The sequence below is a fragment of the Ictalurus furcatus genome, chromosome 26 (assembly GCF_023375685.1).
Source record: "Ictalurus furcatus strain D&B chromosome 26, Billie_1.0, whole genome shotgun sequence".
Lineage (NCBI taxonomy): Eukaryota > Metazoa > Chordata > Actinopteri > Siluriformes > Ictaluridae > Ictalurus > Ictalurus furcatus.
Genome location: NC_071280.1, coordinates 13615579 through 13627885, shown reverse-complemented (window position 1 = coordinate 13627885; position 12307 = coordinate 13615579). Strand labels below are relative to the sequence as shown.

At 41.5% G+C, this 12307-nt stretch overlaps 2 protein-coding genes across 7 annotated transcripts in view; one reads left to right on the top strand and one right to left on the bottom strand.

Annotated features, from left to right (window-relative positions):
* Nucleotides 1-2965: 2965 nt before the first annotated feature.
* On the top strand, nt 2966-7577 carry spp2 (secreted phosphoprotein 2). Its single transcript, XM_053615124.1, has 6 exons — nt 2966-3098; nt 3956-4077; nt 4866-4988; nt 6436-6543; nt 6725-6770; nt 7233-7577. The coding sequence occupies exons 1-6, from the start codon at nt 3041-3043 to the stop codon at nt 7343-7345; spliced, it is 570 nt and encodes a 189-aa protein (XP_053471099.1). The 5' UTR covers nt 2966-3040; the 3' UTR covers nt 7346-7577.
* raph1b (Ras association (RalGDS/AF-6) and pleckstrin homology domains 1b) overlaps nt 7428-12307 on the bottom strand; it is a 74144-nt gene continuing 69264 nt past the window's right edge. For all 6 annotated transcript variants that reach the window (XM_053615118.1, XM_053615120.1, XM_053615121.1 and 3 more), the window contains one exon: nt 7428-12124. In XM_053615118.1, the coding sequence (XP_053471093.1) occupies nt 9341-12124 (2784 nt within the window). In that variant the 3' untranslated portion in view covers nt 7428-9340. The remainder of the gene's footprint in view (nt 12125-12307) is intronic.

Below are 12307 nucleotides of genomic sequence, written 5' to 3'. Positions count from 1 at the left end.
CACCACATCTACATTTTGTATATCTTGTGGTGTTATATGTGTGGTCATGGTCATCTGGGAAAACCTTTCACTTGGTGATATTTTCTACTATAAACTATAGCCTTTCTTGAAAGTTCTAGAAAATATGTTTCTCTTTCGTATGTATCTCAACCACAAAAAGTGTTAAACGTGTATTAAAGTCTGTTTACCTCCAAAAAGAAAGAAGGGAGACATTTTGAATCTGTTCCAACTGTACCACAGGTACATCTGGCATTTTGACAGCTGGTATCTGATGACAAACAGACAAACTTACAAACGTAGTTCTGCATTCACTATGTGAGAAAATCATACTTAGCTAATAAAGTTTTGGAGATCTTTAGGCTGGCTCCTTATATAGCATGTTATTTGCAGAATGATAGATAAGGCAAGGTAGGATACTAGCCTAAATAAATAATTTCCATGTCATTTTGATGAAATATTTTTATGCTTGTTTTTACTGTTGAGAAAAAAATTTATGGCTAAAATCAGTTTGTTTGTTTTTTTGCTGTTGCTATAATTCAGCCACAGCAACATCCAATGGGTTTTCAAGACCACCACACAACTGATCATATAATGGCTAATAATGCAAATGAGCTTTTCCAATCTTACAAGGATAATGTTATACTGTATTAAATGTTGTACTATCTATAAATGACGTATGAGCAAGTTGTGAATGTTGGAGATATTTCATACAGTTCTTCACCACTTTAGACAATAGAATTATATACAGTGGCGCTTGAGAATTTTCTATATATCTGCATAAATATGACCTAAACCATCATCAAGTTTTTACACAAGTCCTACAAGTAGATAAAGAGAACCCAGTTAAACAAATCAGACAAAAATATTATACTTTGCTATATATTTATATATTGAGGAAAATGATCCAATATTACATATCTGTGAGTGGCAAAAGTATGTGAATCTGTGCTTTCAGTATCTGGTGTGACTCTGATGTGCAGCAATAACTGTAACTAAACATTTCCAGTAACTGTTGGTCAGTCCTGCACATGGGCTTGGAGGAATTTTATCCCGTTCCTCAGTACAGAACAGCTTCAACTCTGGCATGTTGGTGGGTTTCCTCACATGAATTGATTGCTTCAGGTTCTTCCACAACATCTCTATTGGAGTCAGGTCAGGACTTTGACTTGTCCATTCCAAATATTATCTTCTTTATTCTTCTTTAACCGTTCTTTGGTAGAATAACTTGTGTGTTTAGGGTTGTTGTCTTGATGCATGACCCACTTTCTCTTGAGATTCAGTTTATGGACAAATGCCCTGATGTTTTCCTTTAGAAATCACTGGTATAATTCAGAATTCATTGTTCCATCAATGATGGCAAGTCATCCAGGCCCATATGCAGCAAAATATACTACCACCCACATGTTTCCCCATGCAGGAATGCAGTGTTTTCTCCAAATATAACCCTTCTCATTTGAACCCAAAATTTTATTTTGGTCTCATCAATCCACAAAACATTGTCCCAGTAGCCTTTTGGCTTGTCCACTTGATCTTTAGCAAACTGCAGCTGTGCACCAATGTTTATTTTGGAGAGCAGTGGCTTTCTCCCTGCAAGCCTGCCATGCACACCATTGTTGTTCAGTGTTCTCCTGATGGTGGCCTCATGAACATTAACATTAGACAATGTAAGAGAGTTTAGTTGCTTAGAAGTTACCCTGGCTCCTTTGTGACCTCGCACAAAGGAGCCAGCCAACAAATCTTTGTTGGTTGACCACCCCTGGGGAGGGTAACAATCGTCTTAAATTTCCTCCATTTGTACACAATCTATCTGACTGTGGATTGGTTTAGAGTCCAAACTCTTTAGAGATGGCTTTATAACCTTTTCCAGCCTGATGAGCATCAACAACTCTTTTTCTGAGGTCCTCCGAAATCTCCTTGCCATGATACACTTCCACAAACGTGTTGTGAAGCTCAGACTTTGATAGATCCCTGTTCTTCAAATAAAACGGAGCGCTCACTCACACTTGATCATCATCGGATTGATTGAAATCACCTGACTCTAATTTCACCTTCAAATAAACTGCTAATCCTAGAGGTTCATATACTTTTACCACTTACAGATATATAATATTAGATCATTCCCCCTTAATAAATAAATGACCAAGTATAATATTTTTATCTCATTTGTTTAATTGGGTTCTCTTTGCCTGCTTTTAGGGTTTGTGTGAAAATTTTATGATGTTTGGGGTAATATTTATACCGCTGTAGAAAATTCACAAACTTTCAAGCACTACCGTACTTTTCCTTTTACATAATAATCCTTCCCATCATTCATGTTACACAATAATTCCTAATAGTCTAGTTACATAATAATGTTACCTCACTTCTTAAAGTACACAATCTAGCAGGTACTGGCTGTTAGCTCAGCTCTCACACAGTTGGATAAACCTTTCCTTTTGTGTGTCCATGATCACTGATAAGGTCTCTGAGCCTGCACGTAACTGTACAAGTATCTGGGATCTGGTCCATACTGTCCACATACTGCTTTTTCTAATGGAGATAAAAGGGTAGAACTGATCCTAGATCAGAGCTATGTTTAGCGATAAGACTAGCTCAGTGAAGGCCCTGTTCCAGGAATTATGGACCCTGAAATATCTGACTAGACAGAAAAGAGAGGCCAAGTAAAACAGCATGGCATACTGGGAAAGGAGGATACAGCGAGACAGACAGAAGCCTGATTCCAATAACATAAACTCCCTATTCACTTCTCCTAGGGAGACCAGGCAAGAGAAATGAAGCAGGATTGAGTAAACATCAGCTTGTGAATGTTACATCGCATAATCTCTTTGGCTTCCTTTGAAATGTACCACAGCGGAAAAACTAAAAAAGCGAACAATTAAATATTACTAGATGAATTGATATGGCTCAGCATGAGGGGCGTGGTTAGGGGAAGTGAGCTAGGGCTGAACTTTTGTGAAATAGAATGCAGCCGGAGGAGGGCTGTAGGGATTTAAAGGTAGCAGCGGGTGCTGCTGCCCACCAACTCCAGTTTGATTGACAGATGAAGATGAGGTGCTGTGTTCTGCTCGTGCTGTTTCTCCAATATCTGGGAGGTTCAGGTGAGTCATGTGTATGCATTTTATCTTCACAATACTACATTACCATTGGTTTTTATGCTTCATATTTATGGATGATCTGAATTAACATAATGTACAGAATATAAGGATAGAACAACATTTCCAATACAAACGCTGGTAAGTTCATCCAAGATTAGACTGACCTTCAATCAATCAATCAATTAATTAACTTTGGCTCTGATATAGACCATTCTATCAGCAGGCATAGTTTAAGTCTAATAAGCGGAGTACAAATCAAATCAACAAGTGAGAACAGTAGAACATTGTTGGTAGGTTTTAGCTGTTGGTAGACATCCAGCATTTTGTTTCCCCTCCTGCAAACCTGAAAAAAAAAGGCTCTAAAGAAAACAAAAGAAGAAAATATGAGAAATTTGAAAGCTTCAAAAATGATTCATGCCATCAATTGTTATTTACAATCATTTCTGTACTGGCATCAAATCTGAGTTTATTGCCTACAATTATACAATTGTATTTATATTGTTTACGCTGCTTTACAGTTACCCATTACCTTTGAACATTCAAACATTTGATAGTTCACATAATAGAATTAAAGTACAGTACACTTCATTTATATCTATGTTTGAGCTGCTTACAGAACAAACACTTATAGAACAAGTTAAAAAAAACCCTTATAACTAAGTATTTACAGTACATAAGGGCCATAAACTGTGCCCTAGGACTAGCATCCATATTTATCAAAATTCTCAGATATATTATAATCTCGAACGTTCTTTGTAGCATGTAATGATACAGATTTACACAAATTTATTCCCAGATTTACCTAGATTTTGCAAATCTCGATGACCGATTTAAAAACAGGTATTACCTTCATCCAACAGGCCTCCCTCTGTTTGAACTGAGTTCTAAAGCAGACGATGCACTAAGGATGGCCCTAGACGAGATCAACGCTCGCTATGCTCGGCTTCACCTCTACAGGGTGTCCAAGGCTACAGTCACAAGAGTAGGTGGAACTGCACATTTATTTTTAAAAGGGTGCTTGCAGTGACACTTCAGTCAAACCATTTTATCTAAGAGACCTTCATCCTCTTCATCCTCTAATCCTTCAACCTCTCTAATTATCAAACAATGCAGACCTACAACTGAATATGAATAATGAAGGAATTTATAGTAATGAATAAACATGAATTCTTCCACCGGAAAAAGTAATCCAATCTCTGAAAGTCCAGTTTATGCAGATTAAGAGTATATTTTACCAACATCTTTGACTAAAGAGTTCATGAAAAAAATATGTTAAATAAACATTAATTGCCTGAATTCAACAACTGCCCTTACACTTCCATTATAAGCTATTTTTGAGTGAAAAAGGGGTTTTCATTGTCTTCTCACTACAGAGAATCATGTCACATATACACCACAGAAGTATTGGAAATTAGATTGAAAAAGCACTGGAATATTCCTTTATGCTTTTCTTCTGCTAAATATTTCCATGTATTATACTGTAGATATCCAAATACCTATTTTAATATTTAGTGGTCGATCTTTCAAGACTTGATGCGTATCCACAATGATTCATAATTCAAGTAAAATGCATGAAATCCTGAAATGTCTGTTCCAATAAAATCATTCATTATCTGAGAGGCCTTGTAAATACCATTTCTAAGCAAACACACATATGGCGTAGACAGCTGTGATGGATTTCCCTGTTACTTGGTGCACTGATGCTTATGAAGTGTGTTTGTGAAGAATACTGCATATAATGCAAAGGTTTTCTCCTTCTCCTTGCTACAGGTTGTTCCACTGGGGATGAACACGTATGATATGATGCTGAAATTTGGGATAAGGGAGACAGAATGTCGGAAGGGCTCTGGGATTGACCCTCAGGGCTGCGCCTACCGTAGAGGCTTCTTTGTGGTAGGCCTCATTTGTTTGATTATTTACTGATCTTGGTCCAGCTCTTTTAATTCGGATTCTTACGTGGACTATCATGATAAGAACACTAAAACTGATCTCAGATCAGTCTTAAGAGGTGCATAACTTAGTGCCTTCTGTTTAAATTCATCATAAGTCAGTGGTGTTTGTCTGCAGATTGCAGTTCACAGAAAACTTGTGTTTCAGTTCGTATGTGAAGATCTTAAAAGCAGAACATACTGATATCATTCTTTCCCAAAGAATTTGTTAGCTAGTTAGCTAACATAAGACTTTGGTCAGACAAGCTTGATAGTACTGCATGTTGTAGCCGGCTAGAATTAGCTCTGAAAATTCTGAGCATTTATCAGTATGACTTATGATTTCTGTCAGGTTAGCTTAAGTCATATTCATAGACTACATGCTCAGAATTTTAATTGCTAGCTAACATTGTCCATCCTGACAGGATTTCTGAGAGGAATTTTAAGTCATTCATAGATTGTCTACTGCTAACTAGCCAGCTAGCTGACATGAGCAGACATGACAGAATTTCTGAGAGGATCTTTTTAAGCCTATAAATAAACAGCTGGCTAGTTAGCAGTGGCCATTCTGAGCATTTGATGAATAACTTCAAACGTATGAAACCAGTTAGCTATTATAACAGCATTCCTGAAGGGAATTTTAATTCATATTTATAAATGCCTACAATTTGACTAATGCTAGCCAGCTAGTTAAATTTTAATATGCTTTTCTGCTGATAGTTAGCTACCATAGGATGAATTGACAGGACTACTTTTGAACTCTGGGTGCCCAAGTAATGAGGGGCAGGTCTTTGAATTCAAATATGGGATTAAGGAGACGGCCACTATTCTGCAGTCTGCAGACAGGTCCGTCCTTAAAATCTGTGCGCAAGTTTCAAAAGCTAATCCTAAATCTTTGATAATTTCTTGTTTTGTACATCAATATAACACTCAGAGGACAGAATGCAACATTCAGTGATTACAGTATGTATGCATTTACTTGTGAACACTGATTTAGAGTAGATTACAATATGCACATTTCTGAGTTCTTTAAGCCCAACCATGAACTAAAATATGTGAATCAGTGTAGATGTATTGCATATTAAACTAGCCTTTTTTAAAAGAAAAGTGAAGAGAGTTTAACAGGTTAACATTCTGCAAAGGGTCAGACCGTGTAGTTGTGAAATGGTGAGTGACGAAAATGCTCTGAACTCTTCACATAGCTGACCTCTATTTGGTGCCATGCCAACAGAACCTTTCCAAGCAAATTCAAAGAAACCGAAAGTTTGGAACTACACATTCCATGAAAAAACAAAAGTTTTAGCCCAGTTTACTTTGCTCTTGCATAACAATTTTCAAATCCACCCCCCCTTGATTTTAATCCAATCTTTGTTCCCAACCCTCTTTCTCGTCATCCCTTCTGCTGTGTCCAGTTGGAGGCAGGCTGTCACATCAGAGCACGTTTGTCTGAGAGACTCACCAATATTGTCTCCCTAAAATGCAGCCCGGCACAAAGTTCTAGCTCCGAGTCCAGTGAAGAGGTGAGTGAGAAATTCTGCATTTATATACTATGTATGAGAGATCTATAAGCCCTGTGAAGCCTTACACCAAGCACAGAACATGTTGTCCTTTCAGGTCCAGGGTACATATGAATACTCATAAAAGATTGGGTGGGTAACTGAGAATTCAAGGTAAATGAACTCATTGAATTTGTGGTTGCAGGTGTGGACCGGATGGCACTATGATCCAAATCGCCTTGCCCGTAGAGGTAAGTAAATTTATAAAGACAAGTTTTGTGTCCAGTGGATTAATTCTGTTATGCAAGTGTGAGATTTGCACACTAAGTGCACGGGGTGTTCTCCATGCCACATCACTGTATGCACCAGTTGAGGAGGTTATATACAAATACACACTTACCCTAGAGTGTTTGCTGCCGCATGCTCTAGTGCTAACCTTCATAAATGATAAAGTAGATACTATACATGTACAGCAAGACCTGTGGACGTTTCTAAAATGAACAGTTAAAACAAGCAGATTATGATAACCAGCATTAACCAGAACAAGATATCTAGAATTTAGATACAGTACATCCGAGTTGATAATCTTATGGGATTACATACTAGGCATTAAAATCTATGTAGGTTTGATCCATCCTGAAACTGGCTCCTTAACCGACATAGTACTTCATAATACCCACTTAATTTATTTTTATTTTTCACATTTGCTACAGACCCTGTACCTTCGACTGCGACTCCAAGCTCTCACGCACCTCCACCGATACATCCTGGGCGCCATGGTGACATCAACATTCGTGAAGATTATATGAGCAACCATCTGGAATAACCACAGCCATTTTTTAAGCGTACAAAAGTAAGGGATATAGGAATACAGGGTCTGGAGATTTAAGTCTGATTTTGTATAGGTGCTAGAAAGTTCAGGAGGTGCTATATAACATTCAAGATTACTTAAATGTTCAAAAATTATGAGATAAAAATTTCAGTAACATAGTCTGTCCACATTGTGGGCATCCTCTTTGACAAATATTATAATAAACCGCGTCATCTTGCTATTGTGATTGGTTCTAGCAGATTCTGTTTGTTAAGGTTAGGCTGTATCACTTGTATGCACACACGTACACGCTCTCCTTGTCGGCTCAAATACCCACATCAACAAGACCTTTAAGTTAAATTTCCACAAAAACACTATTAAAAGGGGATCAGCACCTGTACTTAGCAATGTGATGCTAACGGTTAGCTATAGTAGCATTTTACCTGCTGAACGTTCTTTTAATGAGGTATAAACCACCTTTATCCCGCAAGCTCTATTCCCAAATCTATTTAATAGAGGCAAACAGACATTGTAAGGTATGAAAACCTTTATACTGTGGCTGTGATATTACATTGCCCCAATCAATACCATTAGACACTGACATTAAAAGACAAGAATAGATAGTGTTCCCATGGTTTAAGACTGGATAATTAACTTTAATAATTTAATGTTTACATCATCAAAAACCTTAAAAAGAAACATTATATTGTTGAATATTCAGTCTTCCAAAACACAGATGTCCTTCCAAGAGGAATACATGGTTCTGTAAGGTAATACACATGTTTATACATATATGGCATGGTCATTTTGCTGCTCGGTTACAGCTATTGTGTGGTCTGATTTCATGTTGTTAACCAGCTCTGATCATCATAATTTCAGTAGGGTTGTATTAAGGACTGTTAATAAGTTGTAATAAGGACTGTTGAAAAAAAAATCTCACTGGTAATTTAACCAAAACATTAAAACAATTTTGACATGCCTATACAAGAAGGACTGTTCATTGACTGCTCCCTGCTAAAGGATGAGACCATGAGTAACCATCAGGTAGGACATTGTTCCCAAGTCGCAGGACATGAGCTACACACACCAAGCCACTTGAAGTCCATGATATATGAACAACTGTTACCAGGATGCCGGAATTCTTGGCATAAGACAGCGTGATCAGAAACAGACAATTAAAGCAGGCGATATTGTACAGTAAAATACTGAATCGTTGTGAATTGTGTAGGTAAGTCAGACAGGTTCAGCACAATTTTCGCACAGAATTCTCGGAGCAATCATGACAAGTCTCTTCATTCCTCTTCATTTAGGTGACAGGCTTATTTTGATGAAATGTCCCTTATTAAATATTTCCCAAATCTTTTCCCAAAGAATTTGTCTCAACTGTTACCTAGATTTAAATAGCGTGAATCATTTTATGCACTGTTTTCTGAAAAAATCGACACTCATCATCACTGAAAGAGGTTACACAAACATTCTTGAAAATTCCCAAGCACCCCTAAAGAACGCTAAGCACATTCACCAGTATATTCGATCCCTGTCTCTTGCAGGCAAACGGGAAGTGCCAGGCCTCGGTACAAAAAACACTTAACATTTACTACTCTCTCAAACAATCATCTTCAACCCTTAACAACTTCATCCTAAAATAAAAAAATGTCTTCATATATTTAAATAAATTCATATAAAAAACAAAGGCAAAGTTCATCCTTCCTGTGAGTTCCCTATAATTTCTGACATTCAGCCACCCAAAATCAAACCGGCTTTTGTATGATTCATAGAATTTTGCCCTTATGTCCATGCAGTACCAGTATGTTGCAGCGATTTCCTTCATGTTGTAGTTTGAAATTGAATTTGATACTGAGTGCACCAGTGCATATTAAAGCTGAGAGTAATTTTGATCGCTTGTCCACGAAGTCAAAAATGGTTTAAAAGCCAGTTATACAGATTGCTATTTATCCACATTCCTGTATGAGGGATCAATAAGGAGCATCCAAGGACATTCCAGTACTCTCAGTTTGTCAGTTTGGTGCCGTTGTCCCGTTTAGGTGGGGCAGGAGGTGGGCCTCGCCTTATTGTTGCATAGCCAGAGATGTTGCTGGATATATACCCACTCCCACTATGTCTTTGCTGGTCAAGAAGCTCTGGAGGAGGTGGAGGCAGTACCATGTCATCCATGGTGGCCACAGGGTCCAACTTGGCTGCAGAGTTTCGCAAAGACTTGCGCCTAAGTGTCCGGTTCAAGTCCTCTAGAAAGTTTGGCTGAGTGCTTCCCTTTGTAGAGGTTGAAGGTGCGGGCCCTCCCTGAAGAGGTGGAGATACTGATGGAGGCTCTGGATTTGTATTGTTGCGGCGCAGTGATGTAGGAGGTGCTGTCTTCTTCAGGGAGTTCTTGCTCCATGTAGGCTGGGGCTGGGGGTTCACCACAGCAACTTTTGGGGTGCCTGGTAGGGGCGGTGGAGGTGGGAGATCTGATATATGTGGAGGAGGAGGAGGAGGAGGAGGGGGAGGAGGAGGAGGAAAGCTGTTATTCTCAGTTGGAGCATGGGCGGGAAAATGTGTGCTGGGCTGCTGGTTTTGACCCACTCTGTTCTGCAAAGCCAGTGGTAGATTGGCCAGGTTCAGTTTGCCAGGTTTAGGTGGTGCAGGTGGTCCAGTAAAATAATCCTTCGAAGGAGAACCAGAAGACACGGGAGCAGTAGAAGCTGTGCTGGGGTTGAACTTGCTCACTAGATTTTGGCGGGACTCCTGGTATTCGGCTGAAGAGTTGAACTTGACACTAGAGTTGCGTAGAGGGGTTGGGGGAGGCTTCTTGTTTCCGCCATAAGATCCAGAGGGGGCCTTCATTGGAGAACTAAGATGTGAAGGGGGCAGTGGAGGTGGAGGTGGTGGTGCTGGACCTGGGGGAGGTGGAGGAGGTGGACATGGGGGTGGTGGTGCTGGGAAAGAGAGTGTATTATCTGGAGGTGGTGGTGGAAACTCAGGTGACCGCTGTTGCTGCTGAACTTGTCCACCAGGTTGCCATTTTGGTTTAGTCTTAACTGCAGGTGCTGATAGTGGAGGTTTGTGAGCTTCTACATGGTTGGCCACTAAGGGAACGGCACCTGGAAACTGGCTGGCAAGCTGTTTGACCAAAGATGATGTAGTAGAGGTCTGGTTCAAAGGGGGCATCGTCTTGGTGATGCTCTGCTGCTTGGGTAATGTAGGTGGTGGATGAGATTTCACTGGTGCAGGAGGGGGTGGAGGTGGTGGTGGAGGTGGAGGAGGTGGAGGAGGACCTGAAAAAAGAGGCGCAACTGGAGATACTTGCATGGCGACGCCTGATGGTTTCGGTGCAGTTTGACGTGGAAATGCTCCAGGGAAGATTTTGGGCAACGTTCGAGGTGGCCCTGGGGCAGGTGGTGGGGGAGGTGGAGGAGGGGGAGGTGGAGGCGGTGCTAGAGAAGGAAGCTGCTGAGGTGGGAGAGGAGGGGCAGGAGGAGTGGGGGGTGGTGGCGGTGGAGGAGGTGGAGGGGGTGGTGGCGACTGAGTTTGACTGCCTGAAGGGGATACATCCCTGGGTATGCTGGGGAACTTCTGGGCTAGAATGTGTTTGAGGCCATTGGAAGTTAATGGAGGTGGGGCTGGTTGCGCCGGGGGTGGAGGAGGCAGGCTGTTGGTTTGCAGTGGAGGTGGCGGAGGGGGAAAAGCATCAGATTGGAAGGGGGATGGTGGTGGAGATGGAAGAGTTTGAGACTGGATAGGTGGAGGTGGAGGAAAAGGCTGGGACTGGATAGGTAGTGGAGGTGGAGCAAGGGGGTGGGATTGAACAGGTGCTGGAGGTGGTGGTGGGGGTAAAGCTTGGCACTGGATAGGTTCTGGAGGTGGGGGAAAAAGGTGGGATTGGATAGTTGCTGGAGGTGGAGGTGGGGGAAAAGAGTGGGATTGGACAGGTGCTGGAGGTGGGGGAAAAGAGTGGGATTGGATAGCTGCTGGAGGTGGAGGTGGAGGAAGAGGGTGGGACTGGGTTGGTGGTGGAGGTGGAGATGGCAGTGGTGGAGAAGGTGGGGGTGGTGGCATGAACTGAGGCACAGTGGCTGGGCTTGGAGGGCCAAGTTTTAGGACAGCCATTGCTGAACCTGGAGCAGGCATAGGTGCTGGTGGAGGAGGTGGTGGTGGGGGTGGGGCATTTGCTCCTGGTGGAATATTGTTGATGTGGGGCTTCAAAGGCTGAGGGGATGGTACTGGAAGCACCTGCTGTGCTTGGGGGTGTGGCTTAGCAGCCTGAGAGGCATTCTTCAGGCGGTTGATGGTGCTGTATTTGGCAAATATATGTGGGCCTGAGTAGTGATGGAAGCAGACAGGAGGAGGGGGTGGCGGAGGAGGTGGTGGCGGTGGGGGTGGAGCTGGAGAGGATTGGGCCAGGACTGGAGAGGGCAGGGGCAGAACTGGAGAGGACTGGAGTAGAACTGGAGAAAGCTTGGGTGGAGCTGGAGAGGGCTGGGGCAGAACTGGAGAGGATTGGGGTAGAACTTGAGAGAGCTTGGGTGGAGTTGGAGCAGGATGGGGAGGAGCTGGAGATGGCATGGGAGGAGCTTGAATGGAGGTTTGAGTAATGCTACTACGAGGTTGCAAGGCTGACTGTGCATGTGGGTGTGGCACTGAATTTGACTGAGGCTGCACATACTGCTGCAAATGCACTGAGGCAGCTGTATGCTGCTGCTGCGCCAAATGAAGAGTGTTATAGTGTGCATGGCTGGAGTGGCCACTATGGACACTGTGGATAGAATGGCTTGAACGCGTTGACTCTGGTCTCGTCTGAGAGGAAAAAAAATATACAAATAGAACATTTAACGAAATACACACCACGACAATTTATTTAACAGAGTCTGTCTCCATGTGAAAGATAAGAATGAAGTTGGAGCCACTGGTCATATTGTCAGATCCAGTGTTATTAAATAAACGCTTAGACTAAATTTACATCAACTAAAAGTTAGTTTT

Bases quoted from the DNA above. Each gene is read 5' to 3' on its own strand.
- spp2 (XM_053615124.1), top strand. From the start codon at position 3,041: ATGAAGATGAGGTGCTGTGTTCTGCTCGTGCTGTTTCTCCAATATCTG. The intron at 3,099-3,955 runs GTGAGTCATGTG...TTCATCCAACAG, and splicing joins CCAATATCTGGGAGGTTCAG to GCCTCCCTCTGTTTGAACTG. The intron at 4,989-6,435 runs GTAGGCCTCATT...TGCTGTGTCCAG, and splicing joins ACCGTAGAGGCTTCTTTGTG to TTGGAGGCAGGCTGTCACAT.